This window comes from Cyrtonyx montezumae, unplaced genomic scaffold, assembly GCF_038088225.1.
Source record: "Cyrtonyx montezumae isolate F1298 unplaced genomic scaffold, pur_monq_1.0 scaffold_17, whole genome shotgun sequence".
Classification (NCBI taxonomy): domain Eukaryota; kingdom Metazoa; phylum Chordata; class Aves; order Galliformes; family Odontophoridae; genus Cyrtonyx; species Cyrtonyx montezumae.
This window is the reverse complement of record NW_027071903.1, coordinates 28,345,259-28,361,978: the sequence shown is the minus strand read 5'-3', so window position 1 is coordinate 28,361,978 and position 16,720 is coordinate 28,345,259. Positions and strand designations below refer to the sequence as shown.

Here is a 16,720-nt window from a genome sequence, read left to right as displayed (position 1 = left end):
GCGCAGAGGGTCTCGGCACCATGGACAGCTCCGCGGCCGCCGCTCTGCCCGGCGGAGGGGCCCGGAGGGAGAGAGGGAGGGATGGGGGCCGCGCCGCGCCGCCTTCTCCTGACCCGCTCCCCGGGGCCGCAGGGTGCAGCTCGGAACGCTCCTTCCTCGTCTCCTCCAGGCAGCCCTGGGCGCTGGTGGGCATCCTCGGAGGGGATCCGCTTTCGACGGCGGAGGATAAAAGAGAGTATCATGGGCATGGGACGACAGGGCTAGCCGTAGCCCAGAGAGAATTCCTCACCTACGATGGCACCCGGTTCACTGTGACTGCTTTCAGTGGATGGATAAAAGGTTTTCTGTTTGCTGATGGTTGTTTGTCTTCTGTTGCTTTGCTCAGTCTTTTCTCTCTGCTATGGCTCTGAACTGTGCAATGATATTCATACCGTTGGCTTTTGCTCATATGCATGGTGACCAAGCTAACAGCAGTGGTCTCATAAAGTACTGCTTTTGCTGCCTGCAGAGAGATGACACTGTCACAGTGGTGGCTAAAGCACTTCTATTGCGCATGAGGTTATCTAGATAAAATTAAATGGGTGGCTCTTTGGTTAATTGTATTATTCTGGCATGTGTAAATGTCAAAAAAAAAAAAAAAAAAGACAAACAAAATGATTGCCTCGTTTTTCAGGAGTGCCTCATCATGGGTTCAAAGTGGAGGTGTCCAAAGGAATAATTCTCCACTTAGTGGATGATGTTAGAAGTTGGTTACCTGGTGACAGGATCGTCGTTGCCAGTACAGATTATTCCATGCATCAGGCTGAAGAGTTCAGTCTCCTTCCTTGCCCTGAATGTAAAAGCAATCAAGTGAAAATTGATGGTATGAGATTTTTTTATTAAGCTTCTCATTTGTGGTAAATCTTTACGCTGTCAGGTCTTTTACAGTCTACATTCACATTAATTTGTCTTCTTAGCTAAAAGCATTGAATCGTTAAGGTTGGAAAAGACCACTGAGATCATCTAGTCCGTCTGTCAACCCATCGCCACCGTGGTCACTTAAGCCATGCTGTCCCATAAGCCTGTGTCTCTGTCACAGAAGAGCTGAAAGGCCCCAGTATTGTACTGGGCCTTAAAATCTGACCTGAGACAGCTGCTCCTTGCAGAACTCAAGGGAGGTGCTGATCTCCCATGGATCAGTTATTAACTGCTGGACGTGTCCTAAACTCAGTGATGGCTTGAAAGAAAGGCATGCACTTGCTTAGAGCAATGCAATAATGAACATGTGCTCGCACTGAACAAAAAGGTTTCCAATTTCCACAGGCAGCCCACTTTATCTTCATATTGGCGAAGTCATAGATGGCATTGACATGAGGGCAGAGGTCGGTCTTCTGACTAGAAATATACTTATCCAAGGAGAAATGGAAGACTCCTGTTATGGAGAAAATCAATGTCAGTTTTTCTCCTTTGACACATTTGGAGGACATATTAAAGTGAGTGATTTTTAAAGTGTGTTCCTTTAGGTGGGTTCAGTTAGTTCCTTTCTTGGCTTGTAGATGAGCTGTACAGCGCATGAAACTTCCATTGTGTCTGGGGAAAAAGGATATTTGTGGGGAAGGTTTGGTGGCCTGCTTTGCAAAATGAGACTTGCAACGGGGCTGTGCCATTTGTTCACCACATACACAAAAATGTATCCTTCTCCAGGCTAGAGGAGATTCATCAGCTCCATCACAGTAGGGTCAGTGTGAAGTTGCACGTGTTACAAGATGTTGCTGAAGGAATTATACTGCCTACAGAGCAACTGGCTCTGTTCAGGGCTCAGCTGAGTGCTGGGTCCTCCTGTTGTGCTTTGCTTTCTCTGGGTCGTCCCAAGGGTTCCCAGTCAACGTCCAAAGTTTTGCTGATCCAGAGGTTTTGTGTAAAGTAAATCCATTACCAGTTGGTGGAAATCTGTGCAGGTCTGGTCTAAGATCACTTGACAGAGATTAAGCTGTCACAAAATAGAACCTGTTGGTAAATATTATTTCTTTCTGTAGCTGGCAGGGAATTTTGTCTGCAAAGATGTTAGCGCACTGACACACAGCTGTTGCTGAATGCTGTACATGCTGGTTGGCAGCTCCTCCTTGGAGCTCCTCTGCAGGTACTGCTGTGAGTCACCATGGGGAGCTGGCACCCCTGGGATCAGGCCCTGCCTTGTGTTGCAAACATATTGCCTAACAGGGAGAAAAAAATATAAAGGTTTTTATTTTTCTGCGTATTTCTCTTGCAACACCTTACTTGGATCTACGTTTCTCTCAACAGATCCTAGCAAATTTTAGTTCTGTGCATATGTCAGGTGTGGAGTTAAAAAACATGGGGCAGCAAATCCTGGGCAGTTATCCTGTGCACTTTCACATGGCTGCAGATGTCGATGAGAGAGGAGGATATCAACACCCGACGTACCTCGATAACCTGGCTATCCACCACTGCTTCTCTAGGTGTGTTGCCATACATGGGACTCATGGCCTGCTGGTAGGAAACCTATTTTATTAGTACCAAGTTAATTTCTTTCCTTATGAGCCATTTGAGATGCCAGGAGAAATCAGAATGCAGAAACAAGGCTCCGCAGGGGATGTCTTGGCTTCATTTGACACATTTGGACTTCTGCTCTGGCAGTGCAGCTTTTATAGTTGAAATTCAGGTTCTTCGTATTGTCTTGATAATTAATATTATTAATGATGTGATCAGATATAGTGAATTCTTTGCCATGGTTACTCTGGACAGTTTGTGATCATATAAACTTTCATTTGGACCAGACTGAAGTAATGGACTTTTAATTAGCAACAGTGATAAAAATGTTGAGTTGTTCAAGTCAGGGTAATGTGAAACAAATCCAGAAGTTTTCACGTGACAATGGGAGTGCAGTTGAATTGGTACAGACACAGAAAAACCTTCAGGGACTTGGTTTTGACCTAGATATTCACAAGGGCACAGGGGAGAGGAACTTAACAAACAAAAAAAGACCCATATATGCCCCAGCTAGAAATGCAGATTCCCACTCCAGTCCCAACATGTTCAATTGCTCTGTCAGACTTTGAATGGCATTTTGGTCTCCGCGGGCGTTTCCTTATTCACTTAACATGTGTGTAGGCAGAGACACTCCCAAACTATCTGTGACCTCTGAAGTATTCCTGAAAAGTTTTTCAATGCTCTGAACATCAAGCTCTGTAAGATGTGACATAGGTACAAGCTGGTGGGACCCTAGTGTAAGGGGTTGTATTCATTAAGATGCAACACTGTGCTTGTATGACTGAGAGCACTTGTCATGTACCCTAGTGAGGCACTGGCACAGTTTGCCCAGAGAGGTGGTGGGTGCCCCCTCCCTGGATATGGTCCAGGTCAGGCTGGATGGGGCACTGAGCACCTGATCAGCTGTAGGAGACCCTGCTCAGTGCAGGGCAGTTGGACAGAAGGCCTTAAAGGTTCCCTTCTGACTCAATTCTATGATTCCATGATTCTAAACAGTATTTATATTGTCCGGATCACTGAAAATTATTGATTACTTTCTTTTACATGTGATTCACTCTGGCTGTAGTTTCTGCTTTTGTAGACAGAGCCCTTACGTGGCAGGAGATTCATACAGTGTGTGTAGATACATCCCAACTTCCTTTCTCTTCCCATTGCATTATGCCCTTTGAATAGCAGGAACCTGCCAGGCATGAAAAATGAAGCGTTATGCTAATGTTATTTCTGGGAATAATGATGAGTACTCTGGGCCTTTATCAGAAGGGAAGTTGTCAATGGTTATCTAGCTGTGTGGGATTAAGTAGGCACAAAATTAGGAAATGAAGAATGAGCTCCAGACCACCAGCAGGTGATGCCTGGGGGCTTCGAGTCTCTGAATTGATCAATAGGTTTTATAGCACAGGTTAAATATGTGATTCTGTGGAAGGATCACGTGGTTTCAATGCTGCTATGAAGAGCAATTAAAATGTATTTAGAATCCTTGCTTTGAGATAAATTAAAATAATCTGCAGTTCCAGAGAACTGTATGTATATCAGTGCAAGTCAGTTAGATAACTTAGATGGGAGCTGTGTGCCAGGCCCTTCTCCCACCTGCTCCTCCTGCCTGCCAGCTTCGTGCCCCTTTGCAGCCACTTCATGGCTTGGGTTACTCACTGTGGCCAGGCAGCAGGCTGTGACACGCTGCTCGCTCCCCTCACACACGTCACACATACCACACAATATTGTAGTCTTTCATGTATAAAGTTGCAATGCCTCAAGGTCACTTATATTGTGTTGCTGAACTATATATAATTCAGTGTTTAGAGGCATGTTAATCATCTGGCGTTGGGCTGTGGGCTGAACGACTGTACTGTAATGTACTGATGTCACAGTGCTGCAAGGTGGCTCCTCTTTTCCAGGCTATAGTTGTCTGTGATATGCTGAGATTGAGCAATTACTGCTGTTCTGATCTAATGGCAATGACAGGAACAGGCTGCCCGGAGAAGCTGTGGGTGCCCCATCCCTGGAGGTGCTCAAGGCCAGGTTGGATGTTGCCCTGGGCAGCCTGAGCTGGTGTGGGCATCCAGCCTATGGCAGGGGGCTGGAGATCAGTGATATTTAAGGTTTCTTGCAACCCAAGTCATTCTGTGATTCTGTGACCCTTCTTGTTCAGTGCAAATGTGAACAATCTTTAAATCTCATTTTCTTTTCTGGACAGGAGAGCAATTAATATAGTTCCATGTGTATAAGCTTTCATGGCTTCTGCGTGTTTCTGAAGCTACCACAAATCATATTCATTAAAGCTAAAATCTATTTCTGGTGAGAAGACTGGTTTTTAATGCACTTCTCTGAAGCACAGATTAGCTGAAGTTTGCTAAATTCCTAAGAATGAAGCTCTCTAATTGAAATGCTCTTTGCTTTACAGTATTAGGCAGCTTGCTTTATACATTCTCTCCAAAAATAGTCTCCAGTGCAACTCCCATCCATCATTTGGGAGGATATAAGTAGCTAGACTTACTGTTCTTAGCAGGTTGGCAAGGGCACTTGCATTTTTATCTAAATCCATTTCATATCCGCATTTCCACTACTCAGCTGATGGAGACACTTTCTCTCCATGTCACTGTGTCTAAGTTCTCAGTTATCTTCCTTGCAACTCACCCTGAGTTACCTCACTTACACGTAGAGTGCCACTGGGATTCCAAAAACTTACTGGTTAGGAGTTGGGTACCCGGCTGCATGCTGCCTTATTTTTAACCTGAACACGTCATTGAGCAGCAGATGACAAATTCAAGAAGAGACTGCCAGGAAAGCAATGAAAGCCAGTAGAAATACACTTATGGAACTATAACGTTTGTGACTCCAGATGTTATGTATGGTTGTAGCCCATTAAGGAGCAATCCAAGGATATGAACTGAAATGGATTTCGTTCAAGTTTCCCTTGATGTACAGGAGTGACCAAGCAGGTTAATATTAATTAATCTTGCAATTTTACATGGACATAACTCTAATTGACGTCAGCAGGCATTTTGCATGCCTGAAGAATGAATGCACATGCTGTCAGGGAGCACGTGAAGTACAAAGTTCAGTTTCAGAGAGAGTTAGTAATGAATAGCTGGTACTTTAACCAACCTGATTTTGTATTCACATTTAAAGGAAGGATTTCTAAATTTGTCTTCATAAGGCAGTACATCAAAGGAGGCTTGTGCTAAGTCCTCTTGGTCAAATTATGATTTAATGCATGTCAATTAGTCTTAAATAGGCTGAGCAGTGAAATACCACCTCTGCCTAAGCTGATCATTACATTAAGTGGACTTCTACCTTACAAAAGTGGAGGAAGAAGAGCAGAAGCCTCAATAAGAAAAATTACCTCATATACTGCATTTTGAAGATTTTTTTAACTTTATTTGGGAAGTGTTGCAGTCATGAAAAAGTCTGAATAGCTAGGCTAGCTTTTTGGTTTACCACTTGATACACACAGATATTTACACAGATATTTACTCCGTGATTCTGAATCAAACATACTCTCCCAGATCTGAGGGCAGATTTAAATCCAGTATTTTACAACTTTCCTTTAATTATGCATGCAGTCTTCCTCAGAGTAAATTTAGTATCTTCTCCAGTGTGTAAGGAGATCAGTCCACTCCTACGCAAACCACACGAGTGTTATCTCTTGGACCAATGCACATGAAGGCACTGTGCAGCACAGTGGCAAAACCCTTCCATGAGTGCTACAGAACATATTGCTAAGCAGAGCACATCATTGCTCCCACCCTTAGCACTGCAATCTATGGCCTGTATGTTTTTCTCCAGGTAAAAGACACCATTGGCTATGACACCCTGGGGCACTGTTTCTTCCTCGAGGATGGGACGGAGCAGCGCAATACATTCCAGCACAACTTGGGACTGCTCACCAGGCCAGGAACTCTCTTGCCCTCGGATCGCAATGAAGCAATGTGCCTTGCCATCCGGAGCCACGTCTATGGGAATTACATTCCCGTGCCAAGCACTGACTGCATGTAAGTTGCTCTTAGCACTGGTGCTGAGCTTTGAAGCTGTGTCTTGAAGAATGCTATGTTGAGACAAAACTTTTAAAAGGTGCTATAAGTTGAAAAGCTGCAGCTTTTCCTAGCACTTCTCATTCAAAAATCATTTGGCTGCTTGATGATGTTTGGAGTGTGAAGATATCTGTTAGCATCCATGTGAATTCTAAGCAAGGAATTTATGTTACTGTTTATTCCTGTTGCTGTTTCTGAGGAATCAGTAGTACGTAGAGCACTTGGCTTGTTTCTGAACATCTTTCAATTATTTTTGATCAAGAATAATAAAATAATAGAGTCACAGAATGGCTTGAGTTGGAAGGGACCTAAAAGATCACTGGGTCCCAATGCCCTGCTGTGTGCTGGTTGTTCCCCACCAGCTCGGGCTGCCCAGGGCCCCTCAACCTAGCTTTGTTAGTTAGTCTGCAAGACACAGGTACATGGACACCTAGAGTACACAAGGAGATTTAGTGGTGGTGTAGAGATCAGCAAGAAGTGCCACGAGCCTCATTTATAATACAATAAACAATTCCCTACAATAGCTTACCAAAGTTATCTTCCATTTTGGAGACTGAGGGGCTATAATGTGGGCACTTGGGGGATCCAGGCACTGATCTGCCTAGTAATTGCAAGTAAGAATATAATTTAACCAAGGAATTTTGTATTTTCATGTTCTGTGGAAACCAATAAAGTGACTAAACTGTACTTATTTTAATTTATGTCAATAATCCAATTGAATTAATGCCAATATTGTTGTAGAAATGCAGAAGTTGACTTATAGTTAATACAGGTTTATTGCACACCTATTTAGTCATTCTACTCACGCAAATAAGTGTGGATTCTTGATCACATAACAGTTAAAGTAGACAGAAAATTATTGAGATTTCCATCCAATTAGTTGGTATAGTCCTGAGAAAAGGTTTGCAGTGTTTTTACATGTGTTTTTTATTATACCAAAAGATGTTATCAAATGAAGCAAGGCAGTAGATGATAATGTTTACATAGCTATATCTAGCTTCTGTTTGTGCCACTACTTGATCCTCTGTCTGAGGCAAAAACTCTCTATTTGAACAAATGTCAAAATAATATCTCCTTAATCTCCTTTTTAACGAGCCATCTGTGGCTTGCAAGGATAGTTGTTTTGTTTTCCAAGTAGAAGCATCATAAATCCATACAGAAACCCCTACCTTTTGCCATTCCCCTCAAAGATCTGAAAAATAACCCAGAAGTTCATTTTTCTGTCATTTTTCAAGGTTTCCTTAAGGTGCATTTAGCAGAACTGGAATTTTGTGTTAATGGTCTCAAATAATTTATTTGTCCAGCATGTGGCTTTGTAAATGAATGTCTGACATCACTAGATGCTTTCTTTTCCTTCAAGACTATCATTAAAAGGTTGTGTGGCGTTTTAAATTCAGTGGGAGGGTTGTGGCTGAAGTCCAGCAACAGTGCTATGAAAATGTATCCCTTCCTGTTTGGTAACTGTTTAGGATCATTTTGATTTTGATTTTTCAGGGCTGTCAGCACTTTCTGGATTGCAAATCCAAACAACAACTTAATAGAGAATGCAGCAGCTGGTGCTCAGGTAAAATCACTTAACAGCAAGAGCTGTACTTTGCCTCCAGGTCCCATATATTCTACTTTTTTTTGATGTTATTAGCATGAGGGCAATGAATTTTCAGTTATCACAAAATCTGGAAATACATCCTATCTCTCTGTTATGATTTTGTCCACATTTGTCTCACAGTTGTTTCTGAGACTGATTTCTGTCACAGCTGTGGCTGGAAATGGTGTGTTGTGTGTTAGCAAATGTTGATTCTTATTTGTAACAGTTAATAGTTTAATGCCCAATAAAATTTTACATTTATTTGTATAAAGACATAGTAATTCTGTGTTATTATCTCTAGTGTTCAACCAAATCCTGTTTGTGTTTAATGTGGCTATGCAGAGGAGGCTCTGTTTTCTAATAAACCACCGTCTACAAAATGTGGATTTTAAAAACCCCCAGGGGGCCCACTGTGCATGCCAAAGGAGAAGTCAAGAAGTGTATGGGTACAGGCTGGTGTATGTCCCTTGGGACTTTCACAAGTTTTGCAGGCTCAGCTGAGAAATCTGGATAGCACAATGTGAAGCACCAAGTCACCAGGATAATCTCTGTCATTAATGGCGTGTCCCGTATTTTGGATCTTCCTTTGTTTTTTAGGATGTTGGGATCTGGTACATCTTCCATCGGGTTCCAACTGGACAGTCCGAAGGGCAATATCCAGAAGGACAGGCTGAACATACCCCCTTGGGTGTATTTTACAACAACAGAGTCCACTCCAATTTCAAGGCACGTGGATGAGTTTTGTCTATTACGACATAATGTTATGGTGTAGGACTGAATGTGTCCACTGTTAATGGTGTATGGCTGTCCTACATTTTGATAGCAGTCTTCTGGAACTATATAGAGAGACACTCAAGTTGTAGTGCTTTTTCTACATTAAACAGAGAGTTGAGCAGAACATGGATCCCAGTTCAGGGGTCTTTCTTAGGGGGGCTGTGCCCAGATTGAACATGTACCTATTGTTGAGGTTTGAGGAGTGATGAGTAGGATGACACTGAACACTGCTGTTGGCCGCAGTGATGCAAGGATGTAGAGCAATTGCTCGTCACCTTTGAAAACTGAGACCAAGAGTTCAAGGGTAATTCCAAGAAAAACACATTTCCTCTAATGTTTTGTTGACGTGAAAACATAACCTGTGAGCTATAAAAAGTGTTTTTAACTTATTTCTCAGGATTCCAGATTGAAATCAGTGCTATTTTCTGGGTCTTGTATACATTACATCTTGGTCCATGACAGCTGTTGCTCTATCTCAGTCTTTAACTTGGTTGCAGCAGCTCATGTTCTCCTTTGACTGTGGGGGGACTCGGCACATTTTTATTTAAAGCTGTACTTCTTAACAACAGCCTTTTTCCAAAAAGTTATCAAGAGATTGGCAGAGTCCTTTATTGCTTTCAGCAAGAGAGAGAGAGTGGGAGTTTAGTGCCTTGCACTGGGTCAGAAGACAGCTCAAGATGTTGATGCGTGACATATGGCAGAGCAGGCTCTGTCCTGACTTCAGCATACTACATCCTGTGCTAATGTCACCCTGAGCAGTGCCAAGTGACACTGAGAGGGGAGGGAGAGCCCAGGCTGCAGGCTGCTGCTCTGCCTGCACATGCAGGCTGCTCATGTTCATTGATAAAATCTGTGATCTCTGGCCTCTTGTGTACAGTCTGTTAAAGTAATTGGAGTTGTCTGCTTTTTTCAGGCTGGTTTGTTTATTGGAAAAGGAGTAAAGACAACAAGAGCCAGCGCTGAAGATCCCAGAGAGTATCTCACTGTCGATAATGCCAGGTAAGCACGTGCTGTACAGCTAAGTACTTTGGATACTTGTACTGCTACTTGGCTTCTGCATCACATTTAGCAGATCATTAGTGCCTCGTTATGGCTTGAGAATCTGAAAATACACACAAGCTGTCTCTTATGTGCAGAGGCAAATATTTCATAGCTATGCACTGAATTGTTTGTATTTTTGCCGATCAGAAATGATACACGTGCATTTGGGATTATGAGGATTAAGCCACGAAACACTTGAAAACAGCCTAGATCCCATTATTCATTAGTTGGTTTGTAAACATCAACGTTACTTATTAATTACTTAGAAAAACTTACATCTGAATGATGACATAAGAGATCCTAAGAGTATTAACCAAGCTCCTTGCTTCAGGTTTCGCCCACATCAAGATGCTGATCCCGAAAAGCCGCGAGTTCCTGCTGTAATTGATGGTCTCATTGCCTTTAAAAATAATGACCATGGGGCCTGGGCCAGGGGTGGTGACATTATTTTCCACAACTCTGGGTAAGTTACTATAGATTTGTGCTGCACCATTCCCCCCACAGCAGACATGAGTGGGCCTGTAGGCCAAACTCTCCTCTGATATTCTTTGTAATTTGCACCTCTGTGCTTCCCCCATCCCAGGTTTTCAGACAATGGAATTGGGCTCACACTGGCAAGGTAATTTCTTAAAATGTACCCTCTTCTTGTTTTTTCCCTACAATGTATCAGGCTAAAGAACAGAAGCTGAGACACTTCCCTGGTATTACTGTAAGAAACATTTTCCAACTTACAGCGATTGGCTATTTAAATTGGGTAGAAATACTGTATCTTTTGTGTAATTACCAGTGTGAGTTAACTGGTTGTGAAGTTACCTGTGTTTCTTTGTCTGCTTGTAGTGATGGGACATTCCCAACTGATGACGGCTCTAGCCTGGAGGTGTCACGCTCCATTTTTGTTGGAGAAAGCAGCAATCTGGGCTCCCAAGGAGGCCAGAACAGCTACTGGGGAAAAGGGGCAAACGGAGAATACAGGACACTGCCCAGAAACAAGTAAGTTGTTCCTCTGCCATTTCCTCCTGGTGTTAGAGCAGCGTGAAGAAAAGCCTCAGGAATGAATGTGGCTACCAACGAGTAATTTGTACTGAGTGTTTAAATCATTGTAGAGGCCAGAAATAATAAGCATCCAAATAAACTCCTCTTCAGGATAGCAGTTTGAGAGCACTCTCAACCAAATTTTTCATTTAATTTTCTGCTTGATTTATTAGTCACTGGTGAGTAGATTAGAGAACCTGAAAAATACCAAATTGCTTTTGTGTAGCGCTTCATTAACGCAGCATTGACCTGATAGTGCAGCTCCCTTCCTCCTTGCCTCCCATGTGCCCTCCTGCTGGCATAGCTGGGTGGAGAAGAGCAATGTGTTGAAGTAGAAAGGTGTCTTCATTACTGCATCTTATTTCTCTTTCAACAGCTGTATGTTATTTGCTATTTTGATAGCAGCATGACCTCCTCTCCAGCAAAAACAACACCAGAGCAGGGTGTATTTCCCCAACTCTAAATTCTTTCCTAATGTATGTTTTAGGCAATGCTCATCCATCCTCAAGCCCTCTGTAGGGAATAATATAACCTGGTCCTCAGTGACCTTCAGGCTGTGTGCCCATTTGCTATCTGCTATGTGGCTTGAATGTCTGAACAAATCGGCAGTCTTTCTGGACGTGGTAGGCAGTGATCTACCCCCACTATGCTGCTACTGGCCAGCTCTCATTTCCATCTGTGAAGCTGAAGCAGGCCACCCTTTAACCAAACACTGCCAGCGCCAAGCAAAACTTGGCGCCTTCTCAAGACAAGCCATGGAAAGGGCAGGTCCTCTCCAGTGGTGTTTCCTTCAATGCCGACAACTTGACAACATGTCCATGGGCTGGTACTGCAGGAATCAGCTTTCTACATGAAATGCTGTGGGCTAAGTTCTGGGGATCATTTGTGAAGTGGCTTGTGGGGAAAGCAAAACTGTGCTGCACCACTCCGTAATTTCTTCTACAAAGACACTATTGCCTCCAGGAAGTGTGACTGATACCATTTTTTCAGTCACACTAAGGTTTTCCAAAGAAAACCTCTCTACCTTGGAGTAGGAAACTGCATAGCAAAGCTGCCATGCAGCCCTCTGGGGTTTCCTAATGCCAATTCATCCCTGCATTGCAGGGGGCAAGAGTTCTGAACTACGTTACCCTAGCCTTATGCTGTGTGGGTCATTGTTCATTGAGCCTTATCCTCTAAAGATAAGTAGAAATTCGTGTTTCATCAACTGTGTGCTTAGTGTCCAGTCCCCTGTTTTGGGAAAAGAAAGGTCTGTTAGCTGCTTGTTGTCAGCATTCCACGCTTTCAGGAGAGGACGCGCACTTTGTCCAAGCTTTTAGCACAGGGTTGTGTTTGTTTTTAAATCTCACAGGACATTCCCTATTCGTGGATTCCAGATTTATGATGGGCCTGTCAGGATGGCAAAATGCACTTTCAAGAAGTTTACCCCAACTGCTGACCGCTACTCAAGTGCCATCGGATTCTTCATGAAAAACTCCTGGCAGATAAGCCCCCAGAATAACGTGTCGCAAATCCTTATGGAGAAGAGTGTAAGTAAGAAGGAATGCACACTGTTAGATGTGTAGTTTTTAAAAGTATTTGGAAGGGGTGAGAGATTTATCCTAGAGCAGGAATTTCCAGGCTGTGCTGCATTTTACATTGGTGCATACCACCACTTCATTTTGCATGAAATTTCTTTTGATGATATTTATTTACAATCCATTAAAATCGAAAATTGTCAGTATCAAGGTCTCTCATAATTGGGTATATGTACAGCAAAATCTTCAGAACAAGAATTTTTCACCTTGCAATCAGAACAGCCAGAGCACCATTCTGTGCAGCATTGCCAGCTAATAGTGTGGACCTGGCAAGAACCTGGCCTTGGAGTCTGAGAGGGACACAAGGAGGTCTCAGGAGGCACTAAGCTACAGTACAGTTCTTACAATGAAAGAAACAAATGCAATTAGAATCAAAACCATGGTCTGTTTTCTGGGGTCAGCAGTGAGATTCCTGTTGAGAACATCAGGGACTTTCCTTGAGCAGTGAGAGCAGAATGGGGCTCTGTATTTGTGTCTTGGCAGGAGCCAAAAGATGCTGAGCAATTTCAGTCCTTGTTCTAGATTCCTGCAGGGATCGTGGCTCTGAACACTTGGCTTGGGAAATGATAAATTCCACCTGGCTCACTCCCAGGGATCATAACCTCTCCTTACGTTTTCTTCAAACAAGATCCTTGCTTGTTAGGATGTCCATGAACTGTAGTAACTTTGGGCTGAGGTTTGGCTTTATCTTGAGGAAAATTTCCATTGCTCTGGGATTGACCAATATCACTACTCTGGCAAGCAGTCATTTTGTCTGTCCCCTCTCTGGTACACTTGAGCTCAAAAACAAGAGGGTTTTTCATGAAAGGATGATGTTGACTGCAGTCACTTGACTGCTCCTTTAAAGGGCAGTTCCTGTGCATTTTGGTAAAGAGATCTCAGTTATTTTACTTTAGGGAGATCTGGAGCAGTAATAAGAGCTAATTTGCTGTACTTCTTTAAGTCTTCCAAGGGGAAATGGTTATAAGATGATCATGGGAAATGTGAATGAGAGAATCATCCTGGAACAGGGATGAGGAACTTAGAGGAAAATGCATAATGAAAAAGTTTGTTCGGTGGAAGTAAGTGGAAATCTTCCTTCAGTAATGGCTGTAGGACTATCTAATGGAATGGATTCAGGCAGATAATATCTGTGCACATCAGCAGAGGACATGGTTACTTATTGAACGCTGGAAAATGCAGATCTTTAATACTGCTGTGCCATTTGAGGCCAATGTCCCAGCACTTTTCCTCTGAGGGGTAGTTTAGTACTGCTATGCTCTGAAGATCTGAGGTCTGTAAAATAAAATAATAGTGTCAGCATATTACTACAAAAGCTAATGACATTATCCATTATCGTATATGTACATTTCCAAGAAATGTCCATTTCTCAAGCTGGTGTTTTGCCAATTTCAAAATCATTTATGTTTGTAACCACCTGCCTCCCAATGTTTTTCATTTTATCTATTTTATGTGGATTGAACCCAGATGTTTTAAATCTGATCTGAGACTTGAAGGACCATGGTTAGTTTATCGTTTTGTTGCTAATACTTATATGGGACAATATGTCTTTGACCAGTTAAGATAGAACCTGTAAACTGTTTTAATTAATTTTCCATCCCTAGGCTTCATTTATTACTTTTTTAAGGGTAGCTAAATACTAATTCCCTAAAGGACAATCATTTTACAGATGATTTTAAAGAATAAATGAAACATTACTGCAAGTTGTACAGTGATGATAAAACTATTAGTCATGCTGTAGGAGTAATTGTCTAATTAATCAGACTAATCAGCTTGTTGGTTAGACCACAAAGTAATAAAGCCTGTCAGGTCTTGCTTCATACCAGCATAAAAATAAACTCTCAGATGGAGCAGAAGGCTTAAACATTCTGCTCCACATGTATTACTTTACCTGCATTTTCATTGACGAACTCTCATATATGAAGATATCTGTACATTTTTTTATATTTATCTGTACATATATATTTTTTATATTTATCTGTACATTTTTAATACTGATGGACTGCTTTTAAAAAAAGGGTACTTAAAGTTATTTCAAAGCAGAGGAAGAAGTAATTGGTCTTAATGCAGTTGAGGGCTGGTCTGATGGTTGAACTCTCCTGTAGGTCTGATTACTGACAATCAGTAGGACTCGGTGAGAGCCCCAGAACAGAGCCATGCCCAAAGAGTGGAGCATTTCTTAAGAAGACACAGCATAGGATCACAGAATTGCAGGAGTTGGAAGAGACCTCTGGAGAACATTATGCCCAAGCCCTACTGAAGCAGGTTCCCTGCAGAAGGTTGCACAGGAAAGTGTCCATGAGACTTGAATATCTCCAGAGATGGAGACTTCACAACCTCTCTGAGCAGCCTGATCCAGTGTTCTAGTTTTCGTCATAAAAACTCTATCCATTCATGCCTCTGTTGTGCTGCTGCACAACTATTGAGTGAGGTGAGAATCAAGACGCTGTACACAGTTGTGTTATCTTTCTGCCTTTGGACAGGCTTAGTTTTACTAAGAAATGGTGTACCTTAGTAACCATCTGTCGTCTGCCTCTGTCAGGCACCAGACAGGTAATTGTAGCAGCCCTTGCACTATGTTGCTCCTGAGTGCTTCACTTCTAATGAAAATGAGATAGTTGAATATTAGTGTGGTAGCTAGAAGTGATCTGTCTCTGTACTACGTTCTGTTTCATTCCTAGCTCATGGACATACTTGATAAGCTGAGTCTTTCCTTCCTTCACATGTGTTGCGTTAGCAGCAGCTGCAAGCTCAGGGCACTTCAGGTCCCTCGGTGTACAAAAGCAAGGTTGCCCTGAGATGTATAAACAGAGTGATACTTCTCATTAATATTTCCATACCATTTCTGACTTTCAGACTTTTAGAGGAGAATGTTAGAAATGAGGTTAATGTTAGGACCAAAACCATCTCCTTCCTGGATGGGAACAGTGGTGCTGTTGATCAGATGTAAGCTGTACAGGCTGTACCTGAGTTTATTTTGAAGTACAGCTGGCTTTGTTCTCTTCCCCAGTGAAGTGCCTGTTTTCAAATTAAGCCCCAAGATGTGCGCTGTCACAAAGTGTTTAATAGCGAAGCTTTGAGCTGCAGAATGATATTTGCATTTTGTTCATTTATAAATTAAAAAGATCCGGAGGAAAAAAAAAAAAAGAAAAGAAAAAAAGAAGAAAGAGAAAGAAAAATCTCACAAAGAAACCTCCTCAGAACTTAAGGACATCCTTCTTCTTTGCCAAATAGCCCTTTGGGTAAAAATTTCCTGCAGTGCAGTAAGAAAAGATTTTAATACACTGAAAAAATGCACATTACATTTCCATGTGTTTGAGCCATTTTAAAGTGAGACTTTAGGTGTTTGCTTATGTGGCTGATACTTAGACAGGGAGGTGACAAAACATGGATTTTGGGTTTAACTTAAATAAAGACTTAACAGGGGAATGTAAGGCTCTTGCTACGTCATTCTGAAAGTTGTTCGTGTTGCAATAGTCATTCTTTTCAAGCCAAGACTTTCCATCTAACTGAGAATCACACTGCCCCTCAAATTCTCCTAAGATTTTTATTTATTATTCTGAAAATACAGCCTTTAGAGTCCTTAGCGAGCTTGCAGTGTAATCCTGCTGACCTTAATTCTTACTCTTGCAAACAGTCCAATTAAAATTATTTGAGCAAAATGGAACAAATTATAGTCCTTTGGGTTACCATGATCAAGTTGCTAGTTACACTGCCCCTTTCAATATATGTTGCTTCAGGATTCTTCCTGCATACTTGGCCTGGAATAATTATTGTCTTGATTTCCTCAGAACTTAATTATCACACAGTGCAATAATTTTCTCCACAGGCATTAAAATATCCCATGCCTTTTTGCTGAACATCTGCAGCTTCCTTATTTTCCTGGATTTTCATATCATGATAGAATCTTTTATTTATTTACTGGAGAATTCTGTAAACAGAGCTATGCAGAATGATGACAATGCTCTTTCTTGTTATTTTCCTGCCTAAAAACCCCCCAATATTCTTCAGAGGATGCATTAGGATATACAAAAGCACCAGTTCTGAGAATTGCTGTCACTTCTATGCATTTTAAAATGTTTCTGGCAAAAAAAGAAAAAAAAAAAAAGAAAAGGTACATAATAGAATAATAGAAATGTTTGAGTTGGAAGGGACCATTCAAGGTCATCTGGTCCAACTCTCTTGCACAGAAC

The 16,720-nt window shown here is 42.0% G+C and overlaps 2 protein-coding genes across 2 annotated transcripts in view; both read left to right on the top strand.

Moving 5' to 3' along the window:
• Positions 1-16,720, top strand: part of CEMIP (cell migration inducing hyaluronidase 1) — a 100,050-nt gene that overhangs the window by 1,821 nt on the left and 81,509 nt on the right. The gene's annotated exons all lie outside the window — the stretch shown is intronic.
• LOC136047294 (inactive cell surface hyaluronidase CEMIP2-like) overlaps positions 1-16,720 on the top strand; it is a 47,726-nt gene that overhangs the window by 6,162 nt on the left and 24,844 nt on the right. Inside the window, exons 5-16 of the mRNA XM_065734353.1 lie at positions 170-339; positions 674-862; positions 1,303-1,472; positions 2,281-2,490; positions 6,274-6,479; positions 8,013-8,082; positions 8,701-8,829; positions 9,791-9,876; positions 10,250-10,381; positions 10,502-10,537; positions 10,756-10,908; positions 12,302-12,479. Of these exons, the coding sequence (XP_065590425.1) occupies positions 170-339; positions 674-862; positions 1,303-1,472; positions 2,281-2,490; positions 6,274-6,479; positions 8,013-8,082; positions 8,701-8,829; positions 9,791-9,876; positions 10,250-10,381; positions 10,502-10,537; positions 10,756-10,908; positions 12,302-12,479 (1,729 nt within the window). The remainder of the gene's footprint in view (positions 1-169; positions 340-673; positions 863-1,302; positions 1,473-2,280; positions 2,491-6,273; positions 6,480-8,012; positions 8,083-8,700; positions 8,830-9,790; positions 9,877-10,249; positions 10,382-10,501; positions 10,538-10,755; positions 10,909-12,301; positions 12,480-16,720) is intronic.